Source organism: Urocampus carinirostris, chromosome 15 (genome assembly GCF_059441175.1).
Source record: "Urocampus carinirostris isolate Australia breed hairy pipefish chromosome 15, RoL_Ucar_1.0, whole genome shotgun sequence".
In the NCBI taxonomy this organism is placed as follows: domain Eukaryota; kingdom Metazoa; phylum Chordata; class Actinopteri; order Syngnathiformes; family Syngnathidae; genus Urocampus; species Urocampus carinirostris.
In genome coordinates, this window is record NC_142363.1 from 25573338 (window position 1) to 25600706 (window position 27369).

At 38.6% G+C, this 27369-nt stretch overlaps 1 protein-coding gene across 3 annotated transcripts; it reads left to right on the forward strand.

The window, feature by feature from the left end:
* The first annotated feature begins 622 nt into the window (after positions 1–622).
* Positions 623–23391, forward strand: dpysl5a (dihydropyrimidinase like 5a). Of its 3 annotated transcripts, none has more exons than XM_088354247.1 (13): positions 623–871; positions 5665–5944; positions 9918–10076; positions 10197–10376; positions 10478–10546; positions 11464–11508; positions 11593–11668; positions 13826–13982; positions 14056–14197; positions 16092–16234; positions 16305–16512; positions 19841–20009; positions 20067–23391. In XM_088354247.1, the coding sequence occupies exons 2-13, from the start codon at positions 5702–5704 to the stop codon at positions 20150–20152; spliced, it is 1677 nt and encodes a 558-aa protein (XP_088210373.1). In that variant the 5' UTR covers positions 623–871; positions 5665–5701; the 3' UTR covers positions 20153–23391. The 3 variants fall into 3 exon arrangements, with proteins under 3 accessions (XP_088210373.1, XP_088210372.1, XP_088210371.1); XM_088354246.1 differs by lacking the exon at positions 623–871 and having other exon boundaries at positions 5642–5944; positions 20067–20161; positions 20246–23391; XM_088354245.1 differs by lacking the exon at positions 623–871 and having other exon boundaries at positions 5642–5944.
* Positions 23392–27369: the final 3978 nt, after the last annotated feature.

Sequence of the window (27369 nt, forward strand, 5' to 3'; positions counted from 1 at the left end):
TGTCGCATTTTATGTTCGTTTTGCCGGAGATCAAAGAGATCAAAGCCAGGAAAGAAAGCTTACCACGTGTTGTGAGTCATAATTGTATTCCTATTTGGTTGATTTTGTCTTTTATTAGCATAATTGGTATTGGAGTAATCCAGAAGTAATTGAAAGTAATCCAGTTAAAGTGACCCTACCCAACCCTGATAACAACGTGATGAAACTGCTACTAATTCTAATATCTGCTCTTATGTACGCATTGTACAGGATTTTGATGTAATGGCCATAAAAACCAAAAGTAAATATATATTATTTAATATATGGAAACATTGAAACGTATTGTTAATCTATTAAGTTGCCGACTTTGACGTAGCATGTAGCAATTCACAGAGTTTTTTACGCTAATATTCGTGGTACCCATTACGGCCACGCCCCTCACCGCCTCCAATTGGTTGCTCAAGCGACCGGTTCCTGAAAGCCTTAAAAATAAAAGGAAGACAATACCGGAAGTAGATGGAACTACAGTGGATACATTAAACGTAGAGAGTGGAATCTTTCGTCAGATAATCCCTAATATTTACGTGCTTGAAAAGAAAAATTACTATTTTGAGTTATTATAAGTATGCTTAAAATACACCTTTTGGGTTTTTTGTGGCTATATATAAAGCATAAGTAAAGTTGATATCTTTACGTTTGAAAATCTCTACCGAGAGTTATTTATAACATGCCGTTTTTCCGCTAACTTGATGCATGTCTGGTGGTCCCACACCGGCCAGGAGAGGCATCCATCTGCCGTATGTTTGTATTGAATTGAGTGTCGCATTGTGCGTGGAAAAAACTCGCGAAACCGAAGAGGACCTGTTACACCCTTGCACCCGGACCACAGCAGGTAAGAAATAACAGCTACTTTCACCGGTTTCACCCGGGTAAATATCGAAACCTTCTTTGCTGGGTTGCTATGGGATTATCATTTAACTCCGAGGGGGATGCTGCACGTTGCAGGCTTCTCCCCCTCCCACGAATACACACAATTACTACCTCCAATGGTGCTTTTGTTTTATTGATGTCTGTTTAATTTGTATTTATGAGGGAGGAGGTCGAGTTGAGTAGGAGGGGAGGAGCAGGTGGAAAGAGAAGGGAGAGCAGTGGGGTTTAGGCGTTTCTGGGTCGACTGAGAAAAGATGGACACCGGTTTCTTTGTCATTATTTCAAGCACATTTAAAGCTTTATTTAGTCATAAACATGGGAGGGGTAGGAACTATGCAAGATCGAGCACGTGCACTGCTTATTTTTTTTAGATACACGATTTACTCTGCAATCAGAAAACACTGCATCGCCTCTCATTCAGCATTATTCTATTTTAATTTATTTTAATTTAACTTTTTCAATATTTCATCATTGGCGCTGTCATCATCCAGGCATGGATGCCCACCGGCCCCACCCGGTAGCTGCATAAAAGAGTCACCCCATTACGCATGCGCGTCATCAGATTTCATGCAGAGACAATGGCTTCATTTTCAGATCAAACAAAATGCTAAAACGTGTATTTGAATACAGCGGTGTTCATTTTACAAGTGAAAAGTGATGGGTCCCGGGGACTCGCATGCTCAAAAATCTACGGGTCCCAACAGAAATCTATGGGTCCCCAAAATTTAGTGTTATCGGGGTTTAAATCGTAAATCGGCGATTAATGTATAAATAAATATAAATCTATATATTCATTCAGTTTTAATCATCACACTTAATTGGTAATACAAAGTACTTATCACTTCAGATTTTTCAGTTCACAAAAATATTGTACATTATACAAAATAATATTGCTGGAATATTAGTCGATGTATTTATGCAGTTTTAATCACTTCAGATTTTTCAGTTCATATATTCTTCGTGGTTTGCTCTCCCGCCACAGTTGTAATGCCTTCTTAAGGTCCAATTGCAGCAACGGAATTTAAATAGCTAATTTGTGGTTTTCATGTCGTTGTGCCGATCCAATGTGCTTTTCTGAAAGTTCGTATTGCGAAATGATTTATGCAATCCAGTTTTTTTTTTCACGCTGGGTGCACGCATCACAGAACATGTAGCCTCCATTATCATCCTCCTCACAGCGTAATCAGGAATATAATAGAGTCCATTTTGGCAGAAAAGTCCTTTTCTTGTTGGGAGTATTCTTTTGTTTATTATCTTTCGTCGAATCGTTCGCTTCAAAACACATGTTTTCCTTGCCTTCGCGGTCTTCTGAAGAATTTCTCTGCTGTTTTTTGCCGGAATTATTGCCGTCATTACAACTTTCTGTATTATGTTTCGACTTATTATCGACACTGAAGAAATTACCAATTTCATGTTGATTTGCACCTAATACCAACTGTTTTTTCGGAGGCGTACTTCTCTTTCACTCGACAACCACCAAAACAATGACGTCATCTCGAAGCAACAAGATCTCGTTTGCCGAGATCGGCGCGAGACCAAAACAACAATGGCGGACCTGCCTGACGAAAAGTTTGGAGTGCGGTAAATCTTTGTTTAAAAAAAAGTAATCGGTTAATAATGACAATTTGGTGTCAAAAAAGTTGCGTCCCGGGGACGCACGTCTATTTGACACAATGCGTCCCCAGCAAAAATGATGCGTCTAGGACGCAGGGACGCGGGCAAACGAGAACACTGATATTGTAGTGGACATATTTTTTGATTACATCGTCCCTTCAGGGTCCGTACCGGTACTTGAAATTGCTTGAATTCTAATGTTGTGTTTTCAAGGATTGAAAAGTGCTTGAATTTTGGGTAGGGTGCTTGTAAATACTTCAAATTATCGCCATGTTTCTCTGCAAGTCTACTTAACAATGACTCGGACACTGCTCTCTAGTGGCTTCGCTTTGCCATTGCATTTCTTCTTCACGGCAGCTGGTATAAGTTTGTATGATATTGTCCCATGAAGCGTCATCACCCCCTACAGGTCGCACGCAAGAGGACAGGGGCACGCTATGCCGAAACAAGGCACTATGAAATGTAGCAATTCTGAACATTTGTTCAAGGCCATGCGAAATATGAAAGTGAAACTGAAAATGTAAGCTGCATTTTACTGTCATTTTTACCTGACACCTTTATGTGGAGAAATTTGTCTCAAAAATATTTACACAGGTATTGTTCGTATCTTCAAATATATTAGTCAAGTCAAGTCATGTTTATCTGTATAGCCCTTAATCACTAAGAGTCTCAAAGGGCTGCACAGACCACAGATTATTGCTAACCACAGACTATTATGACACCATCCCCTGATCTAAAACCTACATGAGGGCAAGGAAAAATTCAAAAACCTCAACATGGGGAAAATGATATTAGCGATTTACACAAGATCTAAAAATCAAATATTTCGATAAATGCATACGTATGTAAATCGCAGATATATTTGTGTCTCTGCAAAATAATTCAAACTAGATTTCATCTTTAATGGTACTGGAAAAAAAATTAAAAATTGGCTTTGAAAGTCCTTGAAATGTGCTTGAATTTGGTCATGAAAAAGTTGGAGGAAGTTACGAACCCCGTCCCATCAACTTTTAAACTTGTGTTGCATTGGAAAGGATGAAATAGAGCAGGTGTGCTCAACCTGCAGAGTGAGGACAATTCGTGGATCATTATCCGTCTTAAAAACGGCCTTGCGATCACCTGTCTTTCAGTAAGCACAGTTTTGTCATATTCTCCAAAGGAACACTTATGAACTCGTAGGTTTCGGTCTTGTAAATAGATTGAAGTCAACGAATCTAAATCTAAAAATACATTTCAATCAATGCATTTCTTTGTATCCACATATCTGTCAGTAAAAAAATAGGACATGAATTAAATAGATGGATAGAGTATTTATGGAATCCAATTTCAACCAATGTAAATATATGTATATATATATATATATATATATATATATATATATATATTACACACGTATGATTTATGGAAAAAATGATGAAATTAAATCAATTTTCAAATAAACTCATGTCTTTTGAGGAATGTGTTTTCTCACAAATGGTGCCCGTTTCTGCTTTTGGTAAATATATATTGTTTTTATATATAATTTTTAAAACACATTCAACTCATGGTACTTAAAACTGCTTTTGCTTGGTGAAAAAAATATGCGCATTTACCTATTTGTTTCCTTATTTTTATTTTAGTGATTTAAATGGTTTTAAGTTACATTAAATACCATTTTATTCAAAATAAACTCCACTTGGAGAAATACTTTTCCTAGGTAGAAATATTAACAGCAAATATAAATATCTATTTCTTAATTTATTTGTTTACTTATTTTATAGGCAATAATTGAAATTATTTAAATATTTATTTTTTACTTGAAACAATCTTCAATTACAGAAAACTGCTTTTTCTAGGTAGCACAATTGTACTTGTTTATTTATTTACTTTTCTTGTTTTCTTACTTTTATTGGCAAAACTTATTCTAGGCTATTATACCATGCTGTGAAATATAATTAATGGATATAAATATCTTTTTAATTAAATATGTTCTTTTTTATTCTCTTTTAGGCCAGTCTCCAAGCACTACCTTGCAAATATGTGTATATTTACTCATACTTTGTATTTTATTTATTTGTTTTTTTTCCAAGTCCTGATGTCATAAACTGGAACAGGAGGAGGACCCAAATGCGTGACTTTTTCACACAAGCGTTTCATTTTACGGGAAATGGGGTAGTCATGTACGTCAGGCAGCAGTCTGGCGTGGAATGATAGGGTGCCAGAGGCTGACAGGATCGATACCAATAGTACGAGCAGATATCGGACAGATGGGGTCGATACTGGACTGGACAGGACTGGACAGACAGGATTGATATTGAAACAGGATATCGAAATCAAACAGGAAAAACTAGACAGGAACGAAAACTGGAGATAATAAAAAACAGGATAAAAACAGAACGATACCAAAAAGGAAACACAGGCAGGAAACCGGACAGAGTCAAAACCCACGTCTTGCGGGGCAGAGGTTCTTTGACGGACTGACAAAGGGTGAGTGGGAGCACTGAGCTTAAATAGAAGAGAAGCCAATCTGTCAACGAGCCGCAGCTGACACCACACGGGCGGGGCCAATTCGGCACCATGGCGACCGTGACACTTGAGATGTGTGATGTCATCAATGACAATAAAGTCTATTTGATTCAATCAAAGAGGGTTCATTGGTTTTAATTTTTAATATTAAAAAAATAACTAATCCAAAAAGGCTTGTGAATGGTCCAAGAAAATAAGATTTTTCTTTAATTGTATTCATCTGATATCCCTGGTGGGCTCGTGATTAGTATTTGGCACTCGCACACTGGCCCGGCTCGATTCCCGTTGCATTTAATGTTTACAAGAAAATGTAATGGGCATTTATATGTTATGAAGATAAAGACAAGCTTGAATCTTTTGAACTATACTAGCTGATGGGTTTCCATAGAAACCAAACATTGTTGCGTTGAGAGGGGGGAAAAATAGACTTTTTGTTACTCAGCGCTCGAGTTCACGTCATCGTCCAGTCGAGACGTCGAGTTACAGGCGCCGACTGTCACCAATGGCCACAAACGCATCTCAGTCTCCCTTTCCAGTCCTAGCAACACAGTCTGCCCATGAGCTTTTGACATTTAGCGGTCGGATTTAATCTGTAGGCCACCTTCCCAGAAAAATGATTCCAGGTCTTCCCCGCAGAGCCAAAGCCAGGGTTACCTGCGGGTCGGCGGCGGCCATGGCGCGCATCCTGATCAAAGGCGGCAAGGTGGTGAACGACGACTGCACGCAGGAAGCCGACGTCTATATAGAGAACGGCATCATACAGATGGTAGGCAAAGAGCTGATGATACCCGGCGGTGCGAAAGTGGTAGACGCAGCCGGGAAACTGGTGATACCGGGCGGCATCGATACTAGCGTGCACCTGCAGGAGAGCTTCATGAACGCTACCTCCGCCGACGATTTCTATACCGGCACAAAGGTAAGATCAGCCAGGAACGGTGTTATAATTCACATTTTACAGTTCCAAGCCTTGTGTAAATGCTCACTTTGTTCTTTGAAATAGAAATAACGGAAAAAACTTTCAAAGCCTTGAGTTTGTTTGAAGAATTTTGTCAGTGAGGAGTGGAGTTTAACTTGGTTTTTGGGAGAATTTTTGCCACAATTTAATGTTTTTGCTCTGCATACTGCAAACAAATATTGTAAAGGAGCATGGGATTATTCTCCTTCACAATAAATAACATGCTTGGCTGTTTTCTAGTCAATTAGGAACAATAATTATTAGCAAATGTCTTTGTTAGGCCTGATGCAGAAGATTATTTTGCCATTTTTAAGCACTATTTTTATTGTTATTATTATTATTTTTCATAATATCTGGAAAAAAACAACCTTATTATATAGTGTTGTCCTTTTTAAGAATTATTTTCTTATTTTACTTGAAACCCATCCATCCATCCATTACCTGCACAGCTTATCCTCAGTAGGGTCACGGGGGTGCTGGAGCCCATCTCCGGGCAGTGGGCAGGGGACACCCTGAACTGGTTGCCAGGGCACACAGGGACAGACAACCCACACCTAGGGACAATTTGGACCAGCCATTTAACCTGACATGCATATTTTTAGAATGTGGGAGGGAACCGGAGTGCCCGGAGGAAATCCACAAAAGCACGGGGAGAACATGCAAACTCCACACAGGAGATTCCATCTCATGACCTCAGAACTGTGCCGCACACGCGGTAACAACTGTGCCCCTGTGCTGCTCTACTTGAAACCCATTTTATAAAATTCTTATACAACAATACAGAAAATTTGCAAAAAATATTTTAGAAAAATAGGCCTTTGGAAGATTATAACTTTTCATATTTTCTATAATAATGAAATATTGTAGGAAAAAACTTAAATATGTTCTAGAAAAATATCTTAAAATATAGTAAAACTGAAAAATAATTATTTTAAATGTGTATTTGCCAATGGGACATCATTAAAAAGTCAAAATTACTGTCTACTTGGCAGGATCATTTTTGTTTGTTGTATGTATTACCTTGGAATTACCTAGAATAAATGAATTAAATGAAAGCAATGTATTATTCCCCCTTTTTAAGTACTGCATTTCTTTTTCTTTTATTTTTTAATGTTTTTTTCTGGGGCTTGGGTTGGCGTTTGAACTGTACTTAAATCAGGCCTTTTCTTTCTTTCACCATTTTCATGCTACACTCACAAATAGAAATGAAAAATAAACGTGGGGACGATCATGATGTCACTCTTCACCTGCTCCCCCCTAATGTGTTTTTCCCCGAACAGCTTTGCTAAAAGTAAGATAAAAGCAGAAAGGCGCAGTGTGAAAAAACCCATAAGGGCTCTTTGAACTCAGTCGGGCATTGTCCACACATACTTAACAGAGAATATATTTGACTTTTAAACTTTTTTACGGAAAAACAGCGCATCTTCGCCTTTAATATCTTGATAAATAAATAAGAATAATTAAATAATGGCAAGTATAGAAAAATATAGCCAGCTATTTGAATGTTAGCCTTAAGTGCAATAAACATGAATGAAAAATGTTTTTTACTGGGGGAAGGAAACACAATGGGAAACTGGGGACAAGACCCATTTTTGTTAGTGGTATTTTTAAAACTACTTAATGTAAATATATGTTATTTTACATTTTCATTCGGCAGGCTGGATAAAAAAAGCCTGCCAGTCTGCAGTTTGCCCATCCCTGCTGCATTTACGCAACAGACTGTAAGGGAGTCCAATCCATGACAGGATGCTCTCTCATCTCTTTAGATAGAAAACATGCGCTGCTTCTCCCTCCTCCATCTTCTCTCCATCCTTCCCCACCCTCCCTTCGCCGCCAGCGTCGTCCCTCGTCAGAAAAACGCTGGCCCGTTTCCATAGTTATCAGGGAACCCGCCGAGAATCCCGCCCCGAGGCCTTTTCACACACTCCATTGTGCTCGTAGACAATGGCTCTCAGAGCCGCCACGGACTCTAGAAATATCCGCGACACGTTCCTCCACTCTGCGGTCAAGTCAACCGATTCTGCTAGATACACTAAACACAAATTATCATTGCATAAAAATGAAATAAATTCTGATTTTGTGACTGATTATTTTGAAATTCAATGTGCTACAGCACCCATTATAATCTCACATGGCAGACTAATGTGCTGCAGCAAAGTGGGATGAATTATTGATTTTAGTTTGTTTTCATTTTTATGATGCACTCTGATTGTTACAGGAAGGCCACTCGGGTGGAGTAACGAAAAAGCGCTCAACTTTCGACCTAGTCCATCTTGATTGGAATGAATAGAATTGAGGCTTTTTTTTTTTTAAATAATTTTTGGTAGTTTTTGCAGCAGGGTGGTTTGAATTTACACCTAAAACACATCATGGTTAAACAAATGTATGTATTTGAAAGTTTATCCAATCTGCATTATAAATTTATGTACACTGCAAAAACTGAAAATGTAAAATGTTTTACGAAAAATACAGTATAAAAAACTTTTATTTCCAAGTCAAGTCACATTTATTTGTATAGCCCTTAATCACAAGATGTCTCAAAGGACTACACAGGATTACAATTGCACCATCGCCTGATCTGAAAGCAACATGAGGGCAAGGAAAAACTCAAAACCTCAGCATGAGGAAAAAAGGAAACCAGATAAATGGTCATTTTAAGTATATTTTGTTTTGTTCTTCGTAGTTATTTGATTTGTTCAATAATCTTGCAGCTGTGTTAAAAAAGCGCAGTTTAAATTGTGATGAAAAAATAAGTAAATGAAATAAGTATAATTTCTAAATTTCTTATAAATTCTATCTAGTTACATTCCTTCGTAGTTAATTTTTGACGACATTTTTTCTTCAAGCCTTTTATTTAAATACAATGAAAATGTTACATAATATATCAAGAAAAATGTATTTTCGTTGAAAATGTTCTTTTTCTGTTAGTAGAAAATTTCAAATATTTCTTTTTCATCATTTATTATTATTTTATTTTATAATCTTGCAGCTCCATGTGTGTGAGATGAATGAATGAAAATTAAAATGTGTTTTTGGCAGATCATTTACCTGTAGCTTTTTTATTTATACATCAGTAAAGTTTTGCTTTATTCCGCAATTGGGTCACTGACAAAAAGCAAAAATGTCATGATGACTGATTTGGATCACCTTTGCCCGCTTGTTTGGTGCCAGCCGCTGCGGGCTACCTGATTGGTCCCCCGTCCCACTTAAGCGCAGTCCTTTCACCCACCTATTGCCAGTCCGTCAGCGAACCTCTGTTTCTACGAGGCAAGCAGTTTGACTCCCGACTGTCCCGTTTTTTGCACTCATTTTTCAACCCGTCCATTCCTGATCTCCCCATTTGTCTCCAGCTACGACCTTTTTTTGACCCCGACAACGTTTGGTCTCCCATCCCGGCTTACGACCCGTTTTTGATCCCGACCACATTTTTGCTCTCCTGTCCCGGCTATCGACCTGTTTTTTCTGTCCTTGACACCGCCATCTCCCGTTCGGAACACAATCCGAGTCCGAGAGCGACTTGCTTCCCGCGTCCAGCGAGTTTCGGATCGCGGGCGCTGCCCTTCTTCTTTCTATCGATAAACTTGTGATTAACGCTACACATTTGGGTCCTTATTCCGTTCTAGACGTGACAAAAAAAAAGTAAATGGTAAAAAAAAGATAATTTTATATAATGTACAATAAAAATTACAGTTGAATAAAAAGTACTGCCCAGAGTAGAAACAAATAAAGAATGTTTATGTTTTTAATTGGGTTTTACAAGTATGTGTCATCGTAGTAGTTTACTCAGGTTTCACTTTTTTTGCGTAATTGAAACGGAAATAAATCAAAATCTGACACATACTTTTGCATACAAAAAACTCAAAAATAAAGACCATAGGAGTTTTGATTGTCCCCTATAAAGTACACAGTACAATAACTGTAATTTTTTTCCTAGGCTGCCTTAGCTGGAGGCACCACCATGGTGATCGGGCACGTTCTTCCCAACAAGAACGAGTCTCTTCTCGACGCCTACGATCAGTGCCGTAGCACGGCCGACAGCAATACCTGCTGCGACTACGCACTACATGTGGGGGTCACTTGGTGGGGGCCAGAGGTACTGCAAATGGGCATTGTTTTCACTTTTGTGGCAGGGAATGCATCCAGCTACAGGATAATTAAATCAGCTCCCCTGAAGTACTGGTGGACAAGTTATGAGCTTAACTTCTGCCTATAGGTGAGAGCTGAGATGGAGCAGCTGGTGAGGGAGAAAGGTGTGAATTCCTTCCAGATGTTCATGGCCTACAAGGACTTGTACATGCTGAGGGACAATGAGCTCTTCCAGGCCTTGCAGCACTGCAAAGACATCGGCGCCATCGCCAGGGTCCACGCTGAAAACGGGGAACTGGTGGCTGAGGTATGGGACCAGAATTTTGTATATAAGGTGGATATTCTCCTAGGAGAACTATGCAGAACAACGTCCATTAGATGTTATAAGTATCTTTTTACTGACTTTAGGGCGCTAAGGAAGCCTTGGAGCTGGGGATCACTGGTCCGGAGGGCATTGAGATCAGCAGGCCTGAAGAGGTATTGAAATCAAGTTCCACCACCCATGGGTGGAAAATCCAGGCCCAGAAAGTAAACATCTAATCAAAGATTGGTTCTCAAAAAGCACCTGGAACTTTAGGTTATTTTCCACTGAGGAAATACCCTTCAGTAGGAAAAATGACTAAAATCTGAAACGGTAAACTTCAGAATACTTCATTAATCCATTCTGGAGTTTTGTAAAATTAAAACTGATTTAAAACTTCTACCTGTAAGGATTGTCATTCTCCTAAAACATTTCCTGGCTTTAGTCACCTCCCTATTTTTGATAATAGTTCCAATCGATTGGTAATGGTAACGCAACCTAACTAGGATAGCAAATTGTGTGCCTTCTTCGTATTAATGATGACCAGCTTGATTTCCATAGTTATTATAGTTTTGCAAATACAATACAAAAACACAGTATTGTATTTACAAAGCACATGACTGACTTTAATAAAAAAGTGAAAGGCATAGTGGGAGGTAGTTTAACTCTATTTCATGATGTCGTGACACAAACCAATCGTAGAACCGCATTTTATATGACGTCAACCAATAGCAGAGACATAATTCAGAAATCTGCCCCACTGTCTTAACACAAATACCACAGTTTTAATATGTATCGCTAGTTTGTAAGTTAATGAAAAGTAAATATTTGGGCACATGAAATCATTTTGCGGGGGAATTGCCACAAAAAGGAGGGACTAAAATCGGGAATGATAATAATTTGGTGACTTGAAAAGAAACAAATCGCCTCCTAAAATACAACGTAACGAAAGTGAGGTTACTGAAAATGTCAAAACAGTGTCGCGTAGTTGCAAAGAAGGAATAAAAAACAAGTACCCGGTACTTAAAAATCAGTTTGAAACAGAATCCACTACTATACTCGTAATGCATGATCTCACCTTGTCCTTTCACAGCTGGAAGCCGAGGCAACCCACAGGGCCATCACCATTGCCAACAGGGTAAGAGAAAGCGCCAGAAAAGACGAGTGACAATCCTGCAAAAAATAAAAATAATAATTCCCATGTTGTGCTTTTTCTTTCCAGGCTCGATGTCCAATCTATCTTGTCAACGTGTCCAGCATAGCAGCAGGAGATGTGGTGGCGTCGGCCAAAACGCAAGGTGAGTGTTTTTAGCGCCACCGACTGTTTTAAAAGCGTAAAAACTCATGCACGTTGAATGTGAGTCCGTGAAGTCTTTGCTGTTATCTCAGGACTATAAAACACACACAAACTTTTATCATTTTATACATTTATATATAAACCTTGTTACTTCAGCCCTTTGAGACTCTTTTTGATTAAGGACTATACAGATAAAAATGACTTGACTTGACTTTTTCACCTTGTTAAGCTAGCAATAGGCTAGCTTAGGCTTGTTAATTTTAACTATATTTAATACATATTATAAATACAACATTCAAAGTATACTAAAATACTGATTAAATAACTCAAATAAAAACTTGAGTATGTCGTTTGTACGCTGCTATCATAATTTTAGATACGTTTTACCTTATCTCCCTCACCACTCACAGCTCTGCTATGCTACAGGCTAGCTAGCTTCTTTGCTTGCATGACTTATTCGGGCATATACGGTACAAATACAAAATAAACACCCAAGTATTATAGATTGATCTTGTAAGGTTTATTTTTATTGGAATATGCTAGCACAAGTTCGACTTACTTCTATGGCACTCACAGCTTTGTCCCAAGGAAAACCTACAGCTGTCGGCTAGCTACTTTCTTTGGTAGCATGACTATCAATTGTTATAAATTATTAACAAAAAATGTTATATTTTCATATTTTGGGGTTTGAAAACACAGCAGAAGGTTTCCCTATTTACTTCTCCAACACAGGTCACAGTTATTCCCAAACAAAACACCCAAAGCTACAGGCTAGCTTGCTTCTTTGCTAGCATCATGACGAAAAAAACAAAATGGATGTTGTAATTTTTATAAATATAAAATCACTTCCGTAATGCCCTTAAAAAATAGTGAGCATGCTAAGATGAACTAAATAACAAAAGGTTTAAAAACAAACCTTCTTTGGTGAGGTATGGCTTGGAAACTGCTCAAAATGAACTCCAGTTAACGCTTTTACTTTGACAGTACTAATATAAACTGCTGGCTGTCATTTGCAGAGATTTCTTGAGTACTCCAAATAAGAGTATAAAATTAAAACTTCAAGTTTGTATACGATTGAAAAATGTACTTAACATATTTAATGCCATTGACAGTTATGGTCGTCATTAGCATTAACTAATTGATAGTTATGATGGTTCTAGATTTCTGTGGGAGCACAATAAGTTAATTACATTTTAGCATGGAGAAATCATTGTTTTGTCCCCACTGATGTTATGTGATCTCTTTTAAAAATGCCAAGACCAAACCTACGCTTTTGTGTAATTACAATGAAAAATACAAATACCGTAAATTCCGGACTATAGAGCGAACCTGATTATAAGCCGCACCCACCACATTTTGAGAGGAAAACCGATTTTGTACATACACAAGCCGCACCTGTATATAAGCCACATGCACCCTCATTTAAACATGTAACACAAACGCAAAATTAACCCAAACCCGACTTCAAGTCCCGCGATCCTTTATCAAAGTCCACAGTCCAAAAATCACAGCCGGCAAAATGAACGGAAAATGATACCGGTACTTAAGGTTTGATGCAGACCTGCAGAGTCCGGGTCCCGTTGAAAGTAATCCAAGGAAAAAAGTGTATATTTCCAAAGGTAAGGGTGGAAAAAATATATCAGATGAACACATTTACTCACGCAACTCCTTTTTCTTTAACCGACTTTTTACCCCCTCTTTTTTCCTTGTCTGTCCCTCACCTTTAGCGGTCCCCACTTAAACTCGGCACCCCGCGTTTGTTCCGCTCCTCATTTTTCGTTCACCCGTGCAAAACATATCAGAATAAGTGTCTAAAATAAATACATTACGAAAATATACAGTTGCAAATACTTATTATACATGGGTTACACATATTTACAAAGAAAAACGGTACACCGAGAGAGTTTTCAAAGCTTTAATAATAATAATATAGCTTTGACAGGGCAGTTAATGGTAGCAACACTCGAGCGCCGCTAGCGGCCATTAGAAAAATTACATAAATTGGCCGCATCACTGAATAAGCCGCAGGCTTGAACGTTAGGGAAAAAAGTAGCGGAATTTACGGTACATAATTTACTGTACTGTGCCTTAATCCTTCCAGTGATTAAGTTTCCTTTAAAAAAAACTAGCAAAAATGTGCTGCTTTTATGTAAAACAGGGAAGGTCGTCCACGGGGAAACAACCACCGCCCACGCTGTCCTCACCGGTTCCCAGTACTACCACCAGGACTGGGCCCACGCTGCCGGGCATGTTACCCTCCCGCCATTGCGCCTTGAACCCAGTACACCCAATTACCTCATGAGCTTGCTGGGAAGGTACGGATCTTGCCGTCATTTTTTGCTAAAGCCTAGCAAAACTCATCCTGCCCGTTATCTCTTCTTCACTTAGCGACACCCTGAATGTCATCGGGTCCGATCACCGTCCGTACGGCATCAGGCAGAAAGCTTTAGGCAAGGATGATTTTACCAAGATCCCTCACGGGGTGCCTGGCGTAGAGGACCGCATGAGTGTCATCTGGGAAAAAGGAGTGGTACGTCTGTCAATTTTGAAATCCAGTGGTTCCTTTTCATATGACTTTCATTCAATCCAGGATCATACTCGTAGCTTGAATTCCTCATGTAACGGGTGAATTATCCAATGTGACATCATTAAAAATGAATTGTTCTGTTCCCAACATCCCAAAAGCATCCACGTTAACCCTAAATAGCTATAAAACACATCTTCCTAAACACTAAAAACAAATTCCAATAGTAAATATAGAAAACACAGTAATTGGATAAATAAGACGATAATGATGGAATAAAATGCGAGTTTATTATGAGGAAGTCTAAGGTATGTGCTTGGTGCAGGAGTAAGGGGGGAGGAGTGACAGCACATGACTTGATAATTGTCTTGGTTGCCATGGCAACCAATTGGCCCCGCCCGTGTTGACAGATTGGCTTGCCGTCTTTTTAAACTCAGTGCTCTCAATTTTCTTTGGTCAGTCCGCCAACGCACCTCTGCCCCGCAAGACGTGGGTTCTGACTCGGCCCCGTTTTCCTGTTGGTGTTTCCAGTCCGGTATTGTTCCCGTTTATTTTTATCCTGTTTAATATCGATTTCCAGTTTCGTTCCCGTCTATTATTGTCCTGTTTATTAGTCTCTCCAGTTTTTGATTAAGTCTTGTTTGTCCTGTTTATTTTCGATATCCTGTTTCATTATCAATCCCGTCCTTCCGTCCTGTCCGGTATCGACCCCATCTGTCCGATATCCACTCGGGCAATCGGTATCGATCTCGTCGGCCTCTGGCTTCCTATCATTTCACGCCAGACTGCTGCCTAACGTGCATGACTCCCCATTTCCCGTAAAATAAAAGGCTTGTGGGAGAACCTCACACGTTTGGGTCCTGATCCTGTTCTGGTTCTTGACAATAATACTTAAACACTGTACTGTATAAATCAAAGTTACTGTAACTTTAAATAAACTCGCACACAAACATTTGACTGCATCCTGTTTTTATCCTATTTTATTTTAACAAAGCAGAAGACAGGTAAGGGCAATCAGGAATAAATAAGGATGGTACTTGTTAAAAAAATAAATAAACATGGGAACAAAGTAACAAACAACTAAGAGGTCACAAAACAAATTACATGTCCGAACAAATTTGAACCTGACAAAGACCAAAACTGGAAATGGAAACTGTTAGGCACAAAGTAGCAAACTAACAAGTGGGCACTAAACCACGAACAAAATGTTCAAACCAGAAACGGGAAACAAAAAACAAATCAGATCTAGCAATGACATTGCAAATGAAAATGGCCCAAAAACGTTTGCTGCCCAAAGTGTCATTATAAAGAGAATAATTGGGGTGCGTGGTGATTGAACACACCTGCGCCCAGTTCCAAATCTAGTTAGCGCCCTCTAGTGGAAGGAGGCCTACCTAACAGAAGCACTGCCAAAACTGTTCGCGGCTTTGCCACCTGCACTCACTCTTTCCCTATGCCAAGCCATAGTCACAGTGAATCCTTAGCTAGGTCACTCACACGAATACCATGATTGTCTTTCATTTCCTGCTTTCTTTCAATTGTCAGATTTCTCCTTTTTTTCTCGGAAAACACTTTACCATTTCCCTTTCCGGAACTTATTGCTAGGGTCACAAAAAGGAGATACGATACAATAAAAACTATCTAGCTGCGTAAAATAAACAAGATCCGGGCGAGATCAGGCATCCGATGGTGGGAAGCGTGTGCCTCAACTCGGACGAGCTGATGCTGAAGGTGAGTGATCTGGAGCAGTCTCTAGTGGTAGCCTCTGGGACTGCTCTTGAGTTGGATTTTCCACCGTAAAGATTTAAAAAGGGCTCATATTGAAAAAGGGACCACTGTATAAAAAACCCTGCAGAAAATGCGTAAGAGCACCAATGGAAAACATCCGCCCTGATTACAGATCGGGGGCAAGCTAGATGAGAACCGCTTTGTTGCTGTCACGAGTGCCAACGCGGCAAAGATCTACAACCTGTACCCCAAAAAAGGCCGAATCATCCCCGGAGCAGACGCCGACGTGGTGGTCTGGGATCCTGAGGGGTCCAAGTACGAAACCCGACCCGTCTTCGATCATGAAACGGCGGCCCTTGCTAAAGATTGGCAATCTGTCTTACAGGATCATCTCGGTGGAGAATCAGATCCAGGGCGGCTTCATGAACCTTTATGAGGGTCTTCGCTGTCACGGCGTTCCTTATGTCACCATCAGCCGTGGGCAGCTGGTCTATGAGAACGGAATGTTCGCTTGCGCCCAGGGATCCGGGAAGTTCTGCACTATGAGGACTTTTCCGGACTATCTTTACAAGAAGATGGTTCAAAGGGAAAAGGTACCAGAGGGAAAAAGTAGTCTTTTGGTTTTGTGTTGACCGTTTAGTTATATTTCTCACTGATAGCATTTAGATTTAATCGGTACCCTTTGAAAATGCTTCGTTACAAACGCACTCTATGTCCACATTTTAAAGAAAGGTTTTCGTTTCTTGGTCTATAACAGCTACCGTTAACTTCCAGTAGGGGTCTTCTTTCCTCTTTGTAAAGCCATATTTTTTTGTGTTGGAGCAGCTAGCTAACTAGCACTAAGATAACCAGCTGATCTTGGTGAGAATTCTTGCCCCCATTGTTTTTTACTAAGAAAATAATTAAAAAATAAATACAATATTTTAAATTAACAAAATTGTCCAATAGAGCAGATCATTTCTCATTTTTAGTATTTAAGATTCCAGCATTTGGCCAAGTAAATAAAAAATGTAGTCAAATGAGAAAAAAACATCTATTATGGCAGATATACTTGCAAATCTAATTTTTTCTGTAAAAGAAAAAAAAAAGGAATCTTGGCAATAATTATTTGATTTTATTTAATAATAAATAACGGACAAATCATTGCTTTAAATGTAATTAAAATCATCAAATTAAAATGACTAAAATGACTCAAAAATGATACAATTAATTGAAATATATTAATTAAAATTAGAACTGTTAGAGCGATGGGTGCCACCATTCTGTACTTGCCCAAGACACACCTTAGGAAATGGTGCCCCTACGATCCGTGTGGTTGAGGGATCCAACCCACCAATTACTAATGAATGATATTTGGCAGAAAACAGTTTATATTTATCCTTTATCTTCTTTGTTCCTTTATCTTCTTTGTTTTCTTTTATCCTTACTGTAAAATGTGAACTGTAGTGCCACGTCCAATTTCGTTGTCACAATATGTTCAACCAATTTTGTAACAATGACAATAAAGGTATATTCTATTCTATTAAAAAAAATAATTCAAATGAAAATTAACTAAAATAATTAATATGTATAATTATTGACATAAAATATTGATTGATATTTTCCTTACTACATTTTTTCTGGCAAAATATATAAACAAAAATAGCATTTAAATATTGGATTTTCAGAAGAAAAAAACTTAAATAAAATTGTCAAATAAGATAATTTCCCTGATCTCAAGCATTATTTTTGTAACTTTAATAATATTGCTTTAAAATATAGAAAATGGTCAGTCATTGGCTGCACAAGATTTTTTTTTTTTTACTGAATGAATATGTTTACAGTATAGTAAATTGAGAAAAACAATCGATCAACTGGGAAATATCATCCAATACGGGACATTTCCTAATTTCAAGCTTTTGATTTTGTTGTTATGTATGTCATAAAGAAGATGAAAATGTGGAAAATTATCACCCATCTTTTCTTGGAAATTATTTAAAATATGGTAAATTATGAAAAATAATCCCTCAATTAAGCAATATTGCCCATTGAGATAGTTTCTTAATTTATAACATATGCCATGAAAAAACACAAAAATGACGTATACAGTGCCATGAAAAAGTTTTTGCCCCCTTCTGTATTTTCTATTATTTTTGCATATCTATTAATAGTTTCAGATCATCAAATCAATTTTAATATCACACAGAGACAACCCAAGGAAAGACTAAATGCAGTTTTAATATGTAAATTCAGTTAATTAAGGCAAAAAAAAGAACCTATCTGGCCCTATGAGAAAAGTAATTAATCCCGCCACCCCCAACCTTGTTAAATCTCAAAGTAAATGTGTGTCGGAGCTATACCTGTATATTAATATAACTCCATTGCTGGCAAAAATATTCAAGTCCAGGCATGAATGTGACAGTTTTAGGAAAACTGAGTTCAATTCCACAGGCCGTACCCAGAATTGATTGCAACTACCTGTGTTGAATCAAGAAATTACTTAAATTAAATCTGTTAGACCAAGTAAGGTAGGCATCGCAATCTCCAAAACGAAATAGAAATGCCCCGATCCAAAGAAATTCCAGAAGACGTAAGAAAAAAAGTGATTGGTCTCAAAGCCATTTCCGAGCTGCAGGGCTCCAGCAAACCACTGTCAGAGCCATTATCCACCAATGGAGAAAACGAAGAACAGTGGAATTCTGTTGTTTACCTGAATATCCTGAAGGAAAACATCCAGCTATCAATTTGCGCTCTCAAACTCAAGTGCTTCCGGCTCATGTCAACGATCCAAAACACACCAACAAGTCCACCCCTGAATGGTTGAAAAAAGCCAAAAATGAAGGTTCTGGAATGGCCACATTTAAATCTGCGTTTTGAAAGACTCATTACCAATTACAGTGGAACCTCGGTTCTTGACCATAATCCGTTTCAGAACCCTGTTCGAAAACCAAAAACCGATTAGTTTTTTCCATTAAAAGTAATGTAAAATCATTTTAATCCGTTCCAACATCCTGAATATTTAGCAAGAACGTAAACATGAAGCTAACCCAGGCTAATCGTACGTTCGCGTTAGCGTAATCTTACGTACGAAAGATTACATGAACGTGTAAAACTAAAAAAATCAGGTCGTTTACACGTCATTTAGCACCCGGTTCTCCACAACAAGTGGTGAGCGGTTAAAGGATAAAGAAAAGAATTATGAATAGGATTTCTTACCTTTTGTGGTGCTCAGCAGAAGCCATGCTGTATGTATAGCAAGATCGGAAACTCGCACACCTTCTTCATATTTTGCTATTATTTCTTTCTTAAATGCAATAGTTGTACGCACTACTCTTCTTTTTTCACCTGTAGCAACTTTGCTGCTTGCACCGAACTTCTTCCGAGGCATAATTAGGGGTTAAAACACTCCGTTCACCGATATTCAAAACGAAAGCAAAAAGAAGTGCGCGCTCACGTGACAACAGTTCTTCACGAGGGGTGGGGGCAATCTACACCCGTATGCCGCTCAGCATCGCCCCTAGCGTACCTGCGTTCGAATTCCGATTTTTTTGAACGAAAAGCGAAGCAAGAATTTCTCGAAAGTTTTGGTCGAGAACCGATTTGTTCGAACTGAGAGGCGTTCGAAAACCGAGGTTCCACTGTATTGTAAATGTTTGATTTCTGTCATCTATGCCAAAGTGCCTCAACTCGCTATTAGCTTCAGGGGGCAATTAATTTTTCACATAGGCTCTGATAGGTTTTGACATTTTTTTACCCTGGATAAATGAAATCAACATTTCAAAACTTCATTTTGTATTACCTTAGGTTGTTTCTGTGTGATATTAAAATTGGTTTGATGATCTAAAACCTTTGTGACAAAAATGCATAAAAAACAGAAGGGGGCAAATACTTTTTCACGAGACTGTGATGCAACAACCTCAAATCTTTCTATTGACCCACAAGTGCCAAGTGGCTAAACGAGTGGAGCGGGAACCGTACACGGGTGACGTGGTGTCCGCAACCAACATTAGAAAGAAAGACGTCACCACCAACAACCTAGACACTCCTACCCGCCCATCTACCCGTCATGGCGGCGTGAGGGACCTCCAGGAGTCCAGCTTCGGCCTTTCCGGTGAGTTCAAATGCAAGTCACGGAATCCTTACCAAAATTGACTAAAATTGTCTTTAGGTGCACAAATCGATGACAACATCCCTAAAAGATCCTCAGCCAGGATCCTGGCACCTCCTGGCGGGAGGTCAAGCGGCATCTGGTAGGGAAATAAAGTAAGCATCTGAGCGAGGCAGGATTTGCTTCAAATTAATGTGGATCAAAGAGGTTATGTTATCATTTTGTTGTTGTTAACGAAGCCCAGTTTTTAGGAGTGTGAAACCCTGAAATCTGTGACGTTTTGTCCAAAAATCACCTTCAGACACTTTCAAAGAAACCTGATTCCAACATGGATGGAAAGAGTTACCTTGTCGAAAAAAAAGATAGGGACGCTTTTCTACATCACTTGAGCTTATCACTTTTGCACTGTGAGCCACGTTGAATGGGACGTGGTCAGAATTAACAACAAGGCGACGTACTGTTACACGTGTTATGCTAATTAAAAAGGAATATGCTGCAATTTGTATCTTTAGTGTTTATTGCGCTATATTTGCGCTTTTGTCCTCATTGATTTGTATACAGTGGTACCTAGACTTGTAATGTTTGAGTGGAGTATTAAATTTGACACTAGTCCAAAGTTTAAAGCATATTTTCTCGACTATAAGGCGCACCGGACTATAAGGCGCTACAGTGGGAACGTCAACAAAACAGTCAGATAGTTCAGTCAAACGTATTAACCCCTTAACATTCCGACGGCTCGCAAAGAAGCAAATACGTGTCTCAGACACATTCGGACACGGTGTCACCAATCACTCAAATGCGTCATTTCACCTATCATTAGGAAGGTTAAACTCTTGGGATTCAAGAAATGCCAACCATTTCTTATTTTATTTTTTTTGCTGACAACTGTGTGGACAGCAAAGTAAGAATTTCATTGTGCAGGGAAACGTAGTCCTTGACTGTGCATATGACGAAAAAATCATTGAATTGAAAAAAAGACTCGTCACAGAAACATCAAGATCAGTCTGAAACAAGATACTGGGAAAATATAAAGCCGGGGTAGCTCACCAAAGTCGTCTTGCAGCCATCACATTCAATAATAATACTCAACCATGGTCCTCTTACATCCGTGAGTGTATTAAATCCAACCGTGTAAAATATATACACACTCCCAAACACACAATAATGACGACAAATAAAAGAAAAAAATCCACCGAGAAGCATCTGCATCGATAGATGTTGCTTGTTGCTAGCTATCTGTTTAGCCCCATAATTCCTGTTTACAAATACAGACCAATTAAAAATGTTTTCTCCAGGTTGTAGCGCAACCTAACTTGTGATTCACATCTTTTTCGACCAATTGCAGGCTTTGTTTTACGGCGTTTTAGCACAAGCCTGTGAATGCTAAAAAGGACCCGCCTCCTTTAACTCTGAATTACTTTAGCCAATATTAACCGATTCAAATGATCATTGACACATTGGTTAGGAAATGAAACAACGGTATATGCTGTATATCCCAGCATACACCGCGGACTACTTCGCGTTCGGGGTAAAATCTAGTCGGCGGCTGCTTGCCTTAGTTGCGAGACCTTGCGACTCAATATTGATCCATATATAAGGCGCACTGTATTATAGGCCGCATGGTCAGCTTTTGAAAAAAATAAAGGCTTTTAGGTGCACCTTATAGTCGTGAAAATACGGTAAATATAATATGACCATATACAAACGAAGGAGGGAAGATGACTTCGACTAGCCAGAAATGCATTCCCTTTGTTAGGCACACACAACATTTATATTACATAAACAAAACGTTTGAAGAAGACTCCACTTCAGTCGAGGCCACGCCCCTTAAAGTCACATATCATGTTTCTAGTATTTGTATGTATATATTTTGCAATTGCACTTTATATAACTGCTAATTTCTTTTACATTCTTTTAGGAATTTTTTAAAAGGGAGGGGGCGTCGTCCAACTAGTTTTTAATGGGCCTGTATAGAATCCAATTTTAGCTAAACACAATTCTGATTACCATTAATTTAACAATCTGCAAAAATGCGTAGATCTTTGGCCCGTTTTTTTAGGTATCATTTATTTGAGTTTCTATTTTTTTCTTAAAAATGAAAGATTAACCATCCATCCATCCATGATGTGCATCGCTTTACCTCAGTAGGGTGGCGGGGGTGCTGGAGCCCATCCCAGCTGTCTTCGGGCAATGGGCAGGGGACACCCTGAACTGGTTGCCAGCCAGTCTCATGGCACACAGAGACAGACAATTCGCTCATTTATTCACACCTAGGTACAATTTGGACCAGCCAATTAACCTAAAATGACTGTTTTTAGATGTGGGAGGAAACCCACGCAATAATGGGGAGAACATGCAAACTCCGCACAGGGAGGCAGCCACCGTGTACCCTACAGCTAAACCAATTCTTGTGAAATTTAAACTATGAAATATCAGAATTTAATAGTCCAACTGACTTATTCGTTTTTGAAAATTTTAATAAATTAGATGAATGTGTATGTGTGCACACGTTTTTTTCAAATTGATGATGTCATTGCAGTTAATCACATTTAGAAATTCGATTAAACGTACAAAATGATGGCTGAGTTTAGTCTTTGAATATAAAATTACCGTGATTCCCAGTCGAGGTACCACTGTACATTAGATCCAGCTTTCCAAACTGAACTTTGTGAGCTTTGGTTGCTCATTCACACTTTTTATTTATGCTTATAAAGTTTGGGAGGAAGTGTCTATATAAAAGAGATGAGTGCCCAGTCGGAAATAACAAAAACCAAGCCGTCCATTTACCCACTAAAAAAATGGATGCCATTTCACCTTGCAACTCAAATTTGAGAACAATAGCTCAGCGCTAAAAGCATTCTACCTTCCTCTGTTTTGCAATTCCCACTGAAAGCGAAGAAAAGTATCACCTAAACTGCCTTTTCCTTCACAAATTATTTTGTACCGTCCAAAGTATTTTCATCTTTAAACCTCTTGACACATCGTTGAACATATCTTAACACTGAAACATCCAGCGCCAAGATCCAGAGGCGAGGCCATCTCAATGCTGCCTATCCTTCAGGAAAATTCCTTGTAACTTTTTAATTTGATATTCTCTTTAATTGTGTTTATCATTTTACTATGTGTATGGTTTCAGTTTCTTTGTTTGTTGAGTTAGTATCATGTAGGATTTCTATATCCTTTTTGTGATGCAATGTACTGTAATTCCTTTGGGGGGTGAAGAGGAAACAGTTTCTTCACTTGTTGGACCCTGATGCTAAAAACCGTAAACGAAAACAACACTGGTGCTGAACATTATTGTCACTTTTTATGGTCTAAAATGTAACTTTTTCGCAATCGCTGTCACAACCTGGTCTGAAAATAAAGTAAGTCTTGTCTGCTTGGACTCTCTTCTCGTTATTACCTCACATGTGCACTCTATTTAACAGGTTATGTGTCGTGATTGTTTTTAGCGAAAGTAAGAATACAGTTTGGTCTTTGATTTTTTTTTTTTTTAATTATTGGTTTTATTTCTTTTTCAAGCATGCATTTGACAAACACGTACAAATGTTTTAATAAAAATAATGCATATTTGATACGGATTGAGATTGTTAAAGATGCTTGCAAACATGTGCAACCGTTTAAGGGACAGTGTGCCTCCTAGTGGTGAAAAAAAATAAAAATAAAAAAAAGAATTTGAATAGTATGTAGAAATACATGAACTATCATATAAAAATGCATTATTTTCAAATGTCAGTCCGAAAAAAAAATAGTATTTGACTTATGAGCCTCATCTAAAGTGGGCTGACATGACATCATTGTCGCCCATTTTTCTGCAATGTGAATCCCCCAAAACTTGTCTTCTTTTTCTGTTTTATTCGTTTTTCTTGCTTTCCCCCCTTTCTTTAATCATCCCTTTATTTTAATTTATTTTGCCCCTCTCCCTTTTCAACTTTATTCTTTCGTTCAGTTTTTTCTTAATTCTTACCTTTCATTCTTTCCGTACTTTGTTCCTTCTTCTCTTGTCCTTTTATTTCTTTTTTTATGAATTTTCTTTCTCACTTTTTTTCCATTCTTTCCTTTCCCTTTATTCGTTTTAATCTTTGCAAAAGTCTAGGAAAAAATGAAATGAAATGAAAATGTTGCTTTTTGGTCAACTTCGAGTCTCTGTAGTTGGTATTATTCCTTGTGCTTTGTAGCACTTGTGTTCAGTTGCATGACAATATAGTAACATGTACTGGTCAAATTTTACAAAGAGTTCGTTTAATAATCACGCACATTCTCAAGCCTTAGACTTCAGTGAGATTTCAACTACTGTAGAGAGTTAACGCTGTTAAGAAAAAAGAGGAAATTGACAAAAAAAAAAGCATGAATAGAAAAAAGAGAAAGGTGGATATAATATAGTAATAGTAAAGATAAGTGACATGTAGTTTTTAATGAATTAAATTGTTTTTTTTTTTACCACTATGGGGCTAAATAATACACTGTCCCTTTAAAATTACAAGGCTAGACACATTCAAATTTGATGTAATGCTAATGCAGAAGTGGGCCTTCAGGGACCGCAAGGCCCTCTCTGGGTGGCCTAAAAATATCAGAATTGTGTGATGTTAATTATATTTTGTCCATTAATACATATTAAATGATTCCAAATGTTTAGCTTCCTTTCATTGTTTATCCCCCTGGTTGTGCTGCTTCCAGGTGTGCTTTCATAATTAAGCATTTAACCAATCACGTTTCAGCCATTACTTATTACCTAAATTTACTTGGATGCTTTCACAGGTTCTGCAGGCCCTGAGGCACAAAATAAGTGAATATAATAAAGCTGTCAGTTTAGCTAGTTAGATTCAAACTTGGTGAGTCAGCGCCTTCTAGAAGGCTTAACGAAACGTCAAAGGTTTCACTAACTGTTGTTGGCTAGAGGGCGGTAACAGAAGTATCAAAACGAAGAGGTGAAGAAAAATACAGTAACCCTGTGTCCGGTGCATCTGTCAAACTGACATTTTCAGCCCTAACTTGAATAGAAGCTTATGGCAGAAACATGATGGGACAATTATGACACCATGATGAAGAAAATATTTACCACAGTTGGGGAGACAGGTGACGAAAGACGGGGTAAAGAGACAGACAAGTCTCCTCCCGTAGCACTTCACTCCGATTTGGGAGGGAGACCAGCAAAGATCAATGTGCTTGTTATGTTAAAGATGTTGGCAGCAGACAGCACAAACCCAAACAAATTAAGCCAAGATGTCAAGGAACGGACCAGGAGGTGTGAACTCATTTGCGTGTACAATCTGTTACTTTAATTTAGAAAATAAAAGTTGTCCAACACGCAGGGACCAAAGACAAAACAAAACAAGCTAAAAGGCAATCAAAAATTTAAACTACGCAATACTCACAAAACAGGCTCAAAGGCAATCAAAATCACAAACTAGGCATTTACTCAGAACAAACGGGCATGAACAAGTTTTTCCTCAAGTTAAGCAATGGTCTGGCAACGGGCAGTCCCAAAAGGAGCGCTTAAGTATCCCACACGCAATCAAGTCAATCTGTCTCAGCCGGTGTCAAGGGGCGGGACCAGCTGGGTGCCATGACGACCGTGCAGGACATGACACAATGGCATGGACATAGATGACATGTTACCATCAATATTGAGCTATCTTTGATTGTCACCTCCAATATTATGTGATCACTTCTCTTTTGAAAAGAAAGCTCGATCTTGGGGCGCTGTGAGAGGATTTCTTCTTCCGAGGGGGTGGTGGGGTGTAATCGAAAATGATTGCAAAGCACTGTGTTAATGTAACAAATAACACGGTTATCATGTCATATGATATGATGACGAATGACTTAATCAGCAGATCATTACATAAAAGAATAGAAGCCTTTGTTCTGTGATGTGAACGCGGAGGAGAACGGGGATGACATAACTAAAAAGCCGGCACGCGCCATCATGTGTCTACGGCATTGATTCGCCCAAAGTCCTAATTTTAATAGCTGGGTTTGCAGCGTGGAGTCGCGCGCATGCGCACTTCCCACACGGCAAGACCAGACTGGAGGTGAGCCGAGCACCCCACTATACCCCCACCCCCGGGTCAAATGCATGTATTAGAGTACAGGTGTCAAACAGGCGGCCCGCGGGCCAGATCAGGCCCGCTAAGGGATTGAATCTGGCCCGCGAGACAACACTCAGAGAAGCGCAAGAGAAAAACAAGGTGCAGGTTGAAATATGTCAACTTGATGTTGCCAAAGACACTGTACTTGTATTTATTTCTCTCTCTCTCTCTTTCTCTCTCTCTCTCTTTCTTTTCCGCCCCTTTTCTCCCACTCTTTCACTCTCTGTGTCTCTTTTTCTTTTCCTTTGTTGCTCTTTGTCTCTTTCTCTCTCTGTGTCTTTTAACCTCTTTTGCTCTAACTTTCTTTTTTCCTTTTCTCTCTTTTCTCTTTCTCTCTTCCTACCCTTCACTCTTTCGTTTCTCTCCTTCTGTCTTTCTATTTCTCTTTGGATTTCTTTCTTCCTCTCCCTTTCTTTTCCCCCTCTCTTACGACTCTTTATCTCTTTTGTTTCTCATGCTCTTTCCCTCGCTCCCTTTTTTTCTTTCTTTGTCCCGCCCTCTCTCCTTTTCCCTCCTTCTTTCTCTTATTTCTTTATCTCTGTTTTTCTTTCTGTTCAATCTACTAGTCCAGCCCCCGACAGATACTTTGTTCTATCGTGTGGCCCCCGAGTTAAAATGAGTTTGACAAATAATTTGAGTATTTGCACCTTATATAGAAATCACTTTTGAGTACGTCCAGATTATTCACTTTGACAACATGACACATTATCTTCTGAAAGTTTCTGTTCTGTTTTATCTGTTGAAAATTTGACAATTCATTTTAGCGTAATAATCTCTATTGTAGCGCACATTACTGTCTTCAATATATGTGATAATCGTAAGATTACGGTTTTGAAACGCTGGTTAATCGCAATAAAAGCAACTCGTGTTTATCAATGGCAAACCTGTCAACCCCCACGACTCCATGCCCTTACAAACTGTCGTATTTTCCCTTACAAAATATAAAAAAAATCTTACACCATATTTTTTTTTTCAAACGTGTATATGTAGTTTGACATGTTATATTGTACATGGGTTTTGTTATATCATATATATTGTTAATTCACATTTTGTTGTGAAACACTGAGTTGCTCGACATGGATGAGGTTTATTATAAAAAAAGTTCAAAAATGAAGTCGCTTGGACGTTCACTGTAGAAGGAAAAAAATACATGCAAATATAATTAAGTAGAATAATACATTTTCTTATTATTCAAATTATGAATTCATTTTCTGCAATAAATTATTGTTGGTAATGTACCGATTAAAGGGATAACCACAAACCTGTCTTTTTTC